Genomic DNA, 14,145 nt, shown 5'->3' on the forward strand with positions numbered 1-14,145 from the left:
TTTATTCCCTAATGACAAAGGTCCACCTACCAAGTGGATCGGTTAATGGTATGAGCCCCTCAGCGAATGCAGTAATAGAACCACCTGTTAGGGAGAGAATGAGGGAAGAGCTACGGTAACGTGGTAAATTAACAGCAAGTGAAAAGAGGGATATGACAGTTCATTGTGTGAAGTGGAGGACCAAATCATCTTTCAAGGGGTGGGCAGAATAGACGTAGAGTAACCCATGGACCTAGCATGAGTTGACATATCTCTTTAATGTACACCTTTTACACCGGAGGCAGCAACCTAAAATCTGTCTCTTGCCGATAGGTGCTGGTTTACCCTCCCCGTATCCTGGCCCGCACAGTGCAACCTTCATACCACAAGCAAATCACTCAGTCACAACCTCCAAGCGCTCACTCACCATCCTTTTCCCTTCTATATGGCCGGTGACTCCGCGTGCCGGAAGTTCGTCACTTAAACACGCCACAACAAAGCGGCCGTGACACTGCAGAAGAAACGTACATAGACAGAAAAGAGGGACGACCTCAATGAAGGTAGGTAACTAGCACGGCCATCTTAGAATGATGCCGTGGTAACAGGTCTGAATGTGCGATCTCCTCAGGAGCCTATGACAGTTCTGCAATTCCCACCAACCGACATCAGAAACAGTCAAAAATAAACTGTTACTAAACTCAGCTCGGGGGAAAGGGGAATGGGAAAACAAACAAGAGAGACAGCCTCAGGTAATGGCCTCCTTCTGGAAATTTGGTTCAGGTGCCTGCAAACACAAACAATTAATGCTGCCCCTAGGTTTCTATTGGTTTATAGTTTAGAACTATCTTCTGTCCCTAGCTACCTTTTATACTCTGAGGGGTAGCCTCTCTCTATGAGTTGATTGTAATTCTGATTGACTGGAAGATTTACTTGGTTTTCTCTCACTGCGCACACTAATCTTGTTTAATCAGCAGCTCAGTAAGTATAATTTTTATTTTGGCAGATTTATGTTTCTCATGAAAAAAGTTCTTTAGTAACTGTCTTTTAAGCAAGAATTGTTTCTCATGTACATTCTTTTATGCATGCTTTGTGACGAATTATGTCCTGTATCATTCATTGAGGTTATACTTTAAACCAGTAGTTCTGTCAAAAAATAATTTCCAATGGCTAAAACAATAGTTCAGTCAAGAAATATTTTCCAGTGGCAGAAGTCCTTCAATTAGCTGAGCTGAACCACTGGGTAGTTAAAAGAACCTTACAGAAGCAAAGTCTCTAAAACCTCTTGTTGTCGCGCTAACTGAAATGCTGACTTGTGCTTTTAAAATGGACAAATTCTTACTTGACTCGTAGAGATTTCTTCTACACCTCTCACTGACGCACAAACTGGAATGCTGGATAGCGCAATTCACAAAGGCAAATTCTTACTTGACTAGTTGAGATTACTTCTCTTCACAGAAGCACTCTCTTGCCATGCTCTGTACTACGATACCTGAAGACACCACTCGACTAGGCAGTGTGCTGTAGTTGAAGAAAGACGGCACTTCTGAGGAAAAAAATTCATATGAGTTTGTCATCTCAAAACATCTTCACCCTCGAAAACATGAGATAGGAGAGGCGTCGAATTTCACTGAAGAAAATAATTCTTATGCCTTCAAAAGGAAAGGAAATTAACGCTGCAGAAGTATTCCTGTCAGAGGGTTAAAATACGTTACCGCTCTTGACAGAAAAACAGTTGAAGTGCGCCGCTAATTACTTGCGCATGCGCATTGAATCTGTTTGGGAATCTCGAGTCTCAACAACTAGACCGAGAACCCAAACAGGAAGTGTCTAGACTTCTTTTGCTGAGACGACAGTGCGGGACTTGCACCTTCCGCAAAATGGATTGTATTGCCGCTTTCAGTCTTCGCCAATGCGGGTATTTCGTCAAGTTTAATTTTTTAAAGGTTGTGCTCATGCAAGAACTAGCGCTAAAAGGGGGGTTCTTGACACCAGAGCAAATAATGAAAACTACATTTGGGTCATTATGTTTTAAGCAGCTGAAAAGATCTGACCAGTCACTCTTTATTTATTCTTTAAGGTGCGTTTTGGTTTTGTTTCGAATATAAATATCTTTTAAAAGTATATCATTTTACGAACATTGGCAGCAACTGTTAGTTGTTTGGAATTGCCCCCCTATACCTCAGACGTTCCGTAAACCTAAACGAGCAGCGCCGTGGAACCTGCAGGCGGAGCGTCATCTGCCAAGAAGACCTTTGTTTTTGTTCTAGGGATCGGCAGAGTGTTGACACAGCTGGCGGGAGGCTGCGTTTGCCTGAACCCTGGTACCGCCATTGTTTTAAACAATACCCATGAAAAGAAAGGCATGGGGCAGCGTTCCGCGCCTTAAATATTAAAAACATTATTATTGTTGCCTAGGCGTGCGTGCGCGATGCCTACATAAAAAAAAGTAGTCCCTAAATGAAACAATTACATCAAGCAGTGGAACTACATTGTAGTTGGTCGGTGCTGCTTCCTGTAAAATGGAAGTAAACCGGATATGAGGTTTCGGACCACCAGCCAATCAATGCGAGAGATGAAACCAGCAATGACACATTTAACCAATGGCAAGTGACAACACAAAGAAAAACAAAATGGGTGGAGTTTTACTACTAATACAGATTACTTGGTGCCTCGTAGAGGCAGCATGCACTGCCTATGCGAGACCTAAAAATAAAAATGACACTAAGGATTGTTTTTATGCAGAAGGTATTCCTTCCTGCACAAAAACAGCGCTGCCTGTAATGGCACCTTGTTCTCCTGTTTATCCTGATGCTTAGTAGTGCTTGACGAGTACAGGAAGAAGACCCAGCTGAGCCCCTCCAGTTATTCTGGAGCCCAATGAAAATATTGTTAGCAGCTGCAGGTGATATTCCGCTGTGTGAAATCTGTGGGGAAAATGATGGAACCATCATCTGCACCATGATGAATGGCCTCACACGGTGGTGACAGCAGAGTCTGAGGCAATGTAATCGCTCCTCAGCTGTTCTCTGGGCTAAGCCACAGGCAGTGAGTCTGCAGTGCTGGCTTCAATCTGGGTCTTCAGCTTCCTGGTCAGTCACACAGTACAGCTGATATGGAGCTCGATACAGAATGGTGCCTCACATGTTCTTCTAGCAGTGATTAGCATCCCAGATGAGTTCACAATACAGAGGCTACTACGAAAGGGGGAGGGAGGGGTTACAGGGTCCTAGCTCATATGCTCACTCCAGACCACCTTCACTGGTCTGGACTGAGGAGCTCTGGAACTGCAAGGTATGCAGAAGGGAGAGAGGGTGTGCCATCCACAGGCAGAAGTCTCAGGAAGGGCTACAGGGTGCTCCTTTTGCCAGACGAATAGGAGCCCTTGTAAAAAAAAACATTTTTAAAAAGCAACAAAAAAACTTTCAAACACAGGGAGGAGGGCACAGAACATTTGGAAGCAGGGGAAGGAGTGAAGAGAAAGAGCAGGACGGTAAGAATGCAGAAAAAGGGGAAGGGAACAAGAAAACCTATGCATTACAATGGAGTGCTTAAACCTAAATAAAACAAGAGCCCCTCAAATATGGAGTGGGTGGGCACATCCAATCGGAACACTATGAATCCTATATGCTCCGTGACAAATGTGAGACAAATGCAAAAATATGGAAGAAACCTACAAAATCAAGAGCAGACAACTGAGATAATCAACAATGCCATCCAGGAGGCTAGCCCAAAACCCATTCTAAGTATGTTTTATTTATTGGAAACAATATGGCGTATGGGCACTAGTCAAAGGTGTCTGAAGGTGAAGTCAGTTAAGGCTTCGCTATCAGATATGTGATGGTTGTCCCATCACTATATGAGGTTGCCAAACCATGGGTTTGGCGGGGCAGAAGATGTGATGATTTATGGCAGTTCTCCTACTCAACTAAACCCTAATGGACCCTTTAAATGTTTCAAACTAAAAGTATCAGATATATAGATTCAATATGTACATTGTTAACCATTTGCTTTATTATTCTTAGCAGGAAAAAGTCTTCTATTGAAATGTTGGAGTGTTACCTTGCTCTTCCATGATACAGATATATGCTGAAGTCCTATATAATTCCTTCAGGCCAGCCTTGTTGCGAGGATCATAATGCCTGAAAAGTCTTGCCATGTGAATTTTCAGTGTCACATTTGGGTATTCGGCAAGGAATGCAGTAATTGCCTTTGCACAGACACCACAAGGGCTCCATGAAAGATACCAGGTCATCCTACATTTCTTAGAGGTATTTCGGAGCTGGGTCTTGAATATGTTTTCAATAAAGTTAACCTCAGCGTGGATGTCATTGGGATTCCTGCAGCAGCCGCGGTAGAACCCGCCTTTAATGTTCCACTGGATTTCAAAGAGCAGATACGTCTCCTTGCGACACACCCTTGGATCAAATACTGAGATGAACTCTTCTGGATCAATTTTTCTCCTAAAAAGGCAGAGAAATGATCAAGGGATGATGAAGGCATGGAACAAAATCAAAGTATGACTTCAGGGTTGAAAAAATGATGCCACACACATTACTTTACATACAAGTCACCAGTGATGCATCCAATGCATGAATTGCACATGACCTACCCCATACCTGTTGATAAATGTCATTTTATATTTATTATGTAAAGGGCAACAAAGAAAAATATATTTGGAAAAACGTGGCATAAAATTTATCATACTCCACCATTTTTAAAGAAAACTTTTTATGAGAACAACTCCCACACTTGCTTCAAAATGCTCTCTATACTAAAAATCTGATGCAATACAGGTTTGAAACTGAATTGTTTTTTATGCCTTGCGATTGCCTCCAAATCTGCCTTCGAATTAACCTCAATGGTATAGGTTTCACAAAGAGGAGGAGTGATTCCAGTGGTGTAGTCCAAAATGATGGTACTCTCTGCAGAATGTGATGGGGTGCCCTGAGTCTCCCATATTTCACAGTCTCACAGACATTCCTTGGCCTTCATCAGAATGGGGAACCTCCTGAAGGATTGGGGGCCCATTGCTCCATGGCGGCTGCAGGGACCTATGTTGCACCCCTAGGTGATCCCTAACCTGTCTTGGAAAAGAACCACTTCCCTGCAGAATGTCAAAAGAATATTCTGTGATATCTAGTCGCTAGTCTAGATGTCAACAGGCTATGTGATGTCACATGGAACATAGAATACAGAAATGAAATGTAGTTTAAAACATGACAGGCAGTTGCCTGAGTGTCCTTGTTGGATGAGGTGCTATATTAAAGTATCTCTTGTTTTACCCATAACAACGTGTACAGCATCCTTAGTAGATGTTGCACTGGCGACGGGGGTGGTATGAAAGCACATCAACTGCAAAGAAGGAGAGTCAGAGCTTACGTATGGAGCATCAGTTGCAGAAAGAAACAACATCTTCTCAGTTGATTTCTCAGGCACGCTGAGGTACACAAGGAGGTTTCCAGCAGGATCTGCGATGTCCGTAAGGTGGGAGACAGCATGGTAACTAAAGGAAGCTGCGAGATTTGTAAGCATGTTGCAGCCTCTGAGGTACTGTGGGAAGTGTTCTGGGGGTGCCGGAGGAAGCTGTGTGGCCCATTTTCCCTAGAAAGGCACACTCTGGGCTGTCCGTGCAGCCATCTTTGAAGGTTGGGCAGCCCGTGCAAGGTACTGCTGGTGTGGCCATTTCAGAGGCTTGGACAGTTCATCTGGAAACAGTGGCATGGGTATTGTTGGCAGCCATTTTAATAGCTTGGCATCAGAATTCAAGTGGCTGCGATGTTTATTATTTGAGTGGGGCCATTTTAGAACAGGGAAATTGCTGGGTATTCAAATCAATTTGGCTACGAGTGTACCTGCACTTAGCTAACAAGGTGGAATTGTGTCTACATTATGGTGACGGGCCCAGCATTGCATTTCTCTTATTGCAGTGATTGGCACACCATTCCATACCTTTTGTTAAGGTGTACTGTGCTTACTACACAGTGATAGGCACACCATTCTACGGTTCTATGTGGTAATTGCTGGAGCTAGGAAACACGGTGAAAGGCACATCTTTTGGAAAAAGTGTGCTTGACCATGGTGATAGGCCGACCATATTGTTGTAAGGTGAAGATCTGTTCTGATTTTGAGATAAATGCTCTTCAAATTAGATTACATTTGTAATCAGAGTCTGGTCTAATGTTACGTGTGTATTAAAAAAAAAAAAATTGGTGACACTATGGATTTATGTACAGTAGTAGTCACAGTTTCTGTGGGACAGCCTGATATTTATTTGCAATCAGTATACAGTCTATTTATTTAAAGTGAATTGTGACACTGCAAAATGTAACACCACCACTGTTTTTCTTAATTAGTTCTGATGACCAACAATAAAATGGAGTAAGCGAAAGACAATTTTTGGGCATCATGCCTAGGTTTGGGGAACGCATTTTAGGTGCGAGAAGAAGATATGCCTGTCTAGGTGGGTAGGGCAAGGATGTACTTGAGAATTTGCTGGAACTAAGTGCGGAAGAGCAGAGAGGACTTAATTAATTTGAAGTTGCATAATGAAACTAGATCGGCATTATCTACCCAGAGCAAGCACGATCATGGAACGTTACTATTTTGGACTTCGTGAACAGGGTGGTGATGAATCGGTTGAATTGGTTCGCAAATTATTCTAAAATGTCCAAAATGTTCAAATGAAGATTGGTTCAGAGATCAGTTATTTTAAGATGCAAGGATAACAACATTACAGAGGAACTGTGGCTTAAAGAAGAGCCACCATTGGAAGAGGTTTGGTTCACAAAATGAATGGAGCACATGCTAAAATGTTTATCAGAATTGAAGGGTGAGAAAAATAAGTCAAGTTCAAACACAGAGAAGAGTGAGGAGACTGTATGATAAAAAAAAAGAGGTAACAAAGGAGTTAACAAAAAAGATCGTAACAAGTTTAGTTGGGAAAACAGATGTTCAGGGAAGTGTTTTTGCTGTTGTAGGAGTAGCCATAGAACGAATGCTAAATTGTGTTTAGCCCTGTATGTAACATGCTTTAGTTGTGGTAAGGAAGGTAATTTTCAGAAATAGGCGTAGGAAGAAACAGAATAAGGAAGTGAAGGAAATTTCATAAGATATTCTCTTTAAAATTTAAGGATCTCAACAAGAACATCCAAGTGGTATGATAAGGATTGAAGGAGTGGAACTGAAAATGGAGCTGATCCCCAGGTACAAGTACAAAAAGTGGAATTTAACGTTTATTTGGTTAGTTAGGTTGTATAAAATGGTACAAGCACTTTATAAAACTTAAAACTGGGGCAAAATGAACAGTAGCCAACATTGAGAGGTTACCTGTTGCATTACAGGATAACGTAGAGCCAAAGCTAGAAAGATGGCTACAACAAAAGGTCATAACACCAGTAGAAGTGGAACCAATTGCTGTAGCCAGGAAGGCAAATGGGGAATATTAGGTTGTGTGTAGACCTTAGAGGATACATTTCCTCTCTCCAATATTAAAGAGATAGATTCTTTATTGGCAGGAGTGACATTTTTCTCAAAATTTGATCTCACGCAAGCTTATCACCAAGTACAATTGGCAGAAAAATCACAGGAACTAACAGTATTTATGAAGCATATGGTTGGATTCAAGTTCACAAGAATGCCTTTTGGGCTTGTTTCTGTAGCCTCAGTATTTGTTTTTTAGTTATGGCCTCAATACTGAAGGAGATAGGGGGTTAAATGCTATCAGGATAATGTATTTATTTTTGAAAGTGTATTTGCTGAGCATGATTACAGGGTGAGTGTTATGTTGCAATAGCTTATGGATTCTGGTTTGACCCTGAAAAGAGAAAAATGTAAATTTGCCATGCAAGAGGGTAACTATTTGGGTCATTTTATTTCAGGAAGGGGTGTAGCACCAAAGCAAGGTTTAGTGGACACTATTTTGAAATTGATTGCACCGTGGACTAAGGAGGAATTGGTGTCATTTCTTGGCATGGTAGAGTATTATGGAATGTTTATCCAGAACCTGGCAGCTAAATCGAACATGAGACTGTTACTGATGACAAATAATTAATTTAAGTGGACCTTGGAAAGTCAGAATGAATTTGATTACTTAAAAAAGTGAATTGCAAAATGACCTAGTTTACAGGCTTTAATACCTGTAGAAGAAACAATGATAATTACTGATGTGAGTGGTAAAACATTATTGCAGCAAAAGAGAGATGGTAAGGAGCATTTGGTTATCTGTGCTTTTAGGAAATTAAGAGGAGCGGAATTGAATTATTCAGTTGTAGAGAGGGAAGCATTGGCAATATATTGGGCAAAGAATATGTTTAGCAATTTTGTTTGCTGGACTCATTTTAGAAATGACACGAATCATAAGCCATTAAAAGAGATATTTGAAAAGAAAGGTGTAGATTTTGTTTAATCAAGGATCAAGAAATGGCTGGTGGCTCTGTAGGATTTTGATTTTGTGATGGAGCATGTTCCTGGGGTCAGTTATTACACAGCGGATTGTTTATCTAGATTAGTGAGAAGTGTAAAAGAAGTTGAGCTTTTAGAGGATGTTCAAGAAGAAGAAGAATTTGATGTGTGTGAAATCGCGATGGGATGTCTTACAGAAGGGGTGTGGAAAGAAGAATTAAAGAAAGATGATGAGTTAATCGAAATTGTACAAAAACCACAGTCAAGTAAAGAAAATAGGAAAACTTTGTCAAAATCATGGATTAAAGCATTTGATGAGTTGGCAGTGGACAGAGACATATTATTGAGAGGCATAAAATTGATATCTTCAAGTTCTCAGAGAGGAAAATTATTTGAGGAGGCACATCAAGGTCAGATGGGGATTGTAAAAACCAAGAAAAGGTAAATTCTGGTGGCCAGGATTGAACTTAAGTATTGAAAGGACAGTTAGAGATTGTATACAATACAGGAATAGTGACAAGGTGTTGACACCACATGCAATGCCGATGGTATGTCAGAAGTTAACATAAAGTCTATGGCAACAGGTTGCCATTGATATGGTGGGGCCATTAAGAGGTGAGCGAAATACTCCTTTCTTGTTGGTAAAGATGGATTTGTACTCCAGATGAGTGGAAGTTTCTTGTGTAAGGGAGATCACCTCTGAAAGTGTAATCAGGTTTTTACAAGAAGTGTTTAAAATGGAAAGTTTTCCAAAATCGCTAATAACTGAAAATGGGCCACAATTTTGCTCTAAGGTGATGGAAGATTTTCTTGAGTAATGAGGTATAAAACACAAAAAGTGTTCGGTTTATCATCCGGTAACAAATGAGCCATTGAAAGGCTCAATAATGTGATAAAGGAGAACAGAAAGTTATCAAGAGTGAATAATCTAAATTGGACAAAAGAGTTACAGAAATGTATTACTGCATACCGCATGACACTGCATTCTACTACACAGAAGTCTCTGTTCGAATTATTAAACAACAGATCACCGAAGACCTTATTGAATCCTAGCTGGATGGATTGGGACAAAGGGATGAAATACAATGGCACTGGACCATGGAGGAATCATGAATTGAGTCTAAAGATAAGAGTAATAAAACATTATGATGAAAGGAAAAGAGTAAAGTGTATTGAGCTGTGTGTGGGGGATTGGGTACGAATGAAAGCTCCAGTCTGTTGTATGTCTTGGTCCAAGTATACCAAACCCATGCAAATGATGAAGTGTTCCAGGAATGCAGTAAAGGTTAAGGATGGGACAATATGGAATAATAGTTGGGTGATAGTACTAAAATCTGGTGCGACTGAAAATGAGAACATTGAAGAAGATCTTCAGGTTCGAGGGTGTGGCGGAAAGGTGTACAGAGATTATAGTAAACATCAGTCTGAAGGTTACAGAAGAAGTACACAAAGTTGTACAGTTTCATCATATTTGAAAGTCTATGTGAAATACAATTTTAAGATCTGTTTTGGTTTTTAGTTAACATGAAATAGATTATTTTGTTTATTTTATGTGTCTGTAATATATTGGTATCTTATCCATATTTATGTTGGCCAGTTATAGTAATAACTTATTGACGAAAGGAGAAGTGTGATTTCTAGTTGCTAGTCTAGATGTCATAAGGCTATGTGATGTCACATGGAATATAGAACACAAAAATTGAATGTTGTTTAAAATATGACAGGCAGTTGCCTGAGTGTCCTTGTTGGATGAGGTGCTATATTAAAGTATGTCCTGTCTTACCCATAACAATGTGTAAAGAGTCCTTGGTACATGTTGCAACGTGCTGAACTGAATCCTTCATGCTTCTGATAACCGCCAGATCCAGCCCTAGAACAGGCATTAAGGCTGGAACATTTTTCACTTTGATCTTGCCCGATAAAATAAAGCTATACTTGTAAGGAATAAGTAAAACCTTACTAGATATCTACAGCTAGTTAGATTGAGCTCATATGTTAAATACCCAATGCATAACAAGGGCAGCAAGGTAAACCATATAGCAACAACACTCATGTCAATATCATGTTTGTGTAGACTGATTCAGATGAGGTTTAAATGACTGATTTGCAAAAATCATTATTTACGTACTTTACATTTGGGCCTGCAGCGTTGAACAGGGCCTGCAAAGAGCTGCAAAGTGTGTATCTGGTCTGTCTGTATACAAGGAGATTCCGAACTCAAGAGCAGCACCATCCCCCTCTTCACACCAGTTTCTGCTTTACATGATAATAGTACATGGTCGCCCATACACTTATGTGCCTACACCCTCAAACTCCTACACAGTCCAGCACTCTAGTCTATGACACAACCTAGTACACTTTTAACTTACCAATAAAACACAAAACTCAGTATTTAATCACACAAACTCCCACCCTCTCAACATAAATTACTTTCACTACCCTCTTTTTACTCCTAGCATTACACTTGACAGCCCTTTGAACTCTCACTCCAGTCATCTATGATGGCGTTTACCAGGACAACAATCCTCTTCTTCATGCATACATCTTATGACAACGAGCTATTAATAATCCCCTACACAAATAAGGTAAAATTGTCCCCCTGCTAAAGTAAAACATATCTATATATATATATATATATATGTATATATATATATATATATATATATATATTATCTACTGGCGGTCGCCAGTAGATAGTTATAGTTAGGAGTAGGACCCTGTTTCCATAGGAAAACCGCAACATTCTATTTTGAATAACTTTGGCGCCGGTCGACGAATCCTCGCCAAATTTTCAAAATAGGTGGGGCGCCGTGCTCCGCTCCTACCCTGAAAGTCTCGGGGGGATTCGTCAAGCGGGGGCTGAGATAAAAGGGGGGTCCCAAAACGCGTTTTTCCCATGCATTTTTCCATAGGACCTTTAGACACAGCTACAGCCCGAACGGCTGAACAGAGTTAAATGAAATTTGGCAGAGAGGTAGTCCTCAGGTCAAGGAAGTGCCTTTTGTAGGTTTGGTGTAAATCTGTTCAGCAGATTTTGAGAAAATAGCCTTTAAATCAATATATATATCTGAGCCAGCTTACGGTGCGCTTACGGTGCGCTTACCGTACGCGTACGGTGACCTGCGCGAGCGCGATTCTGATTGGCTGTTAGATCTTAGTAAACATTCGAATCGGTCGAAACCAGGAAGCGGCGGCCGCCATTTTGTGTGTTTCACTCAGAAAAAAAAGGGTGATAACTTGAAAAGGGGGCAAGGAAGAGAGTTACAGACCCCATAACATTTGAAAGGGGGTCAAAGAAGGACAGAAAAGTACAAAAAAAACATTTATTAATTTTAAAAAAATCGCGGGGTACGCGTACGGTAAGCTCACCGTACGCGTACGGTAGAAAAAAAAGAAAAAAAGAAATGAAATGCAGATTTAAGTGTTTAGATATTAGGGGGCTCTAAAAAGAGCTGTTGTGTTTATGAAGTGATTTTTTAGTGGTACCTACAAGTAAGTACCGATGCAGAGTCTAAGGTTCAAGAGGAAGACTCTGTTCCCTTCATCATTGAAGTGTACACCATCTCCTCTATAAATGTCTTGCATGTCGTAACGCAAGTTGTTGTGGTAAATGGAACCCATACCATAGTCACGGAGGAAAGCAGAAACAGATTTGTTGACGTGCTTCCTTGCTTTGTCAATCTGCGGACAAAAATGATTGGACCAGTTCCATTTTTGCCTTTGGCATATGTTAGAATACACAAAGGCAGTTTTAGGGAAAAGTGAAAACAGTTGTGCAAAGGTCTCCTTCATAAGCATTTCCAGACCTACCCCAGTCAAAGTGCCTAGGTCATTGCCACCACAGTGCACTATTATGAGGTCAGGGTGTTGGATTTGCATGAAGGATTTCACCAATGGCATCAATTGGTGCCACTTTAACCCTCTCTGACCAATCCATTTAATGTCTACATTTGGCAAAGCAAGGTCTCTCACCATACCTGTTTTCTCTACATACTTTTCACTCCAGAAGACATAGCTGTGTCCTACAATCCACACTGTGAACATCTTCCAAGGAGAACTGGATGCACTCAGGAGGTGTATTTCAGTAGAATGGTAAAAAGAAATGAAAGACAGTTTGGAAATGGAGGCATACATATTTTTTTTTTTAAAGAACTGATTGGCTGTTTCATACCATTCTACAATAAAAACTAGGCTGTATGTGTAAATTTATAGAAGCATGTTTTTTATTGGTACAGAAAAATGTGTTACCAAAGAACAGTACTATGGATTTGCTGTTAGGTTTGAAAAGTCAAGCACTCCTGCTCTTTGGAAATGAAACATTGTTTGGTGAACTTCTGACCTAACTCTACACAGCAGTGTTTCAAGAGCTGTTGCTATGGTAGCAGGCAGAAGTCAAGTTGGGGGAAGGGTACTAGGCAGAAGTCAAGTTGGGAGAAGGGTACTTTTGGAAAAGGGTTGGTTTTCAAGCAATAGAAATGTGTGATTACATTTGAAAAAAAGGGGGAAGCACTGAGATTTGAAACTAACATGTATATGTGTGGAAAAAGAGAGGGAAATGTTGCCATTATCTGGTTCTGCTGAGAGGAGAGAGGTGTACAGAACAGAGATCCTGGCTCTGATAATCTGCTGTTTGAGTGCCACATTTCTTTCACAGCTAACTAATTTTAAAGGTGAGTTAAGAGTTTGAGAGGGGATGTATATGGTAAATTAAGAAATGAATAATAGAATTGGAATTCCTTTTGTTGAAGTTGTGTTTATCATTTTCTGTTTTGGGAGAAATTTAAACGTGAGGAACATGTAAAATAATATGGACTATGTTTTCACGATAAATTAAGGTGTACTGGTATAAATAAGGAATACTTTAAGGGTTTGAGGTTGCACTCAGTAATGCAAATACATTCAGCATCAGTAAGGCTGGTTGCCCTTGCTGGAGTGTAGTCAGTCACCCAGGCTACACATGTTGTTGGTCTCAGAAAGCTGTTTGGTATTGCTCTGGTGATTTTACATTTGCATTAGATGGAAAGGGGGAGGTATTTTTTTCTGCAGAAGCAGACTCTTAGCACACAGCCAGCTGCATATCCTGTGGAATCATGCATAGTATTCACAACCGAGTGGGGTTTGAGGTTTCAGTCAGTAATGCAAATACATTCAGCATCACTAAGGCTGGTTGCCCTTGCTGGAGTGTAGTCAGTCACCCAGGTTACACATGTTGCTGGTCTGAAAATGTTGTTTGGACATGTGCTTTTTTAAGAATCTGAAAAGTAGATTCATAATGTGTCAGTCTGTAAAAGTACTTATCACTTGCCAAAGAAAAGAGTAGTAAGTGTGCTTTCAAATTGGCAAAGAAATTTCGTTTTGTGACTAATATGAAAACATGACTCTGTGTGCAAATAGGAATTACAGGCAGAGATTTATTGCGTATTGCTCTGGTGATTTTACATTTGCATTAGATGTAAAGGGGGAGCTATTTTTTTGTGCAGAAGCAGACTCTTAGCACACAGCCAGCTGCTTATCCTGTGGAATTATGCACAGTATTCACAACCGAGTGGGGTTTGAGGTTGCAGTCAGTAATGCAAATACATTCAGCATCACTAAGGCTGGTTGCCCTTGCTGGAGTGTACTCAGTCACCCAGGTTACACATGTTGCTGGTCTGAAAATGTTGTTTGGACATGTGCTTTTTTAAGAATCTGAAAAGTGGATTTAAAATGTGTCAGACTGTAAAAGTATTTATCACTTGCCAAAAAAAAGAGTAGTAAGTGTGGTTT

General features: G+C 40.4%; 1 protein-coding gene across 2 annotated transcripts in view; it reads right to left on the reverse strand.

Moving 5' to 3' along the window:
* LOC146812859 (C->U-editing enzyme APOBEC-1-like) overlaps nucleotides 1–14,145 on the reverse strand; it is a 119,641-nt gene that overhangs the window by 45,555 nt on the left and 59,941 nt on the right. For both annotated transcript variants that reach the window (XM_085619930.1, XM_085619931.1), the window contains exon 3: nucleotides 4,039–4,439. In XM_085619930.1, the coding sequence (XP_085476056.1) occupies nucleotides 4,039–4,439 (401 nt within the window). The remainder of the gene's footprint in view (nucleotides 1–4,038; nucleotides 4,440–14,145) is intronic.

Source organism: Triturus cristatus, chromosome 7, assembly GCF_964204655.1.
Source record: "Triturus cristatus chromosome 7, aTriCri1.1, whole genome shotgun sequence".
NCBI classification, from domain to species: domain Eukaryota; kingdom Metazoa; phylum Chordata; class Amphibia; order Caudata; family Salamandridae; genus Triturus; species Triturus cristatus.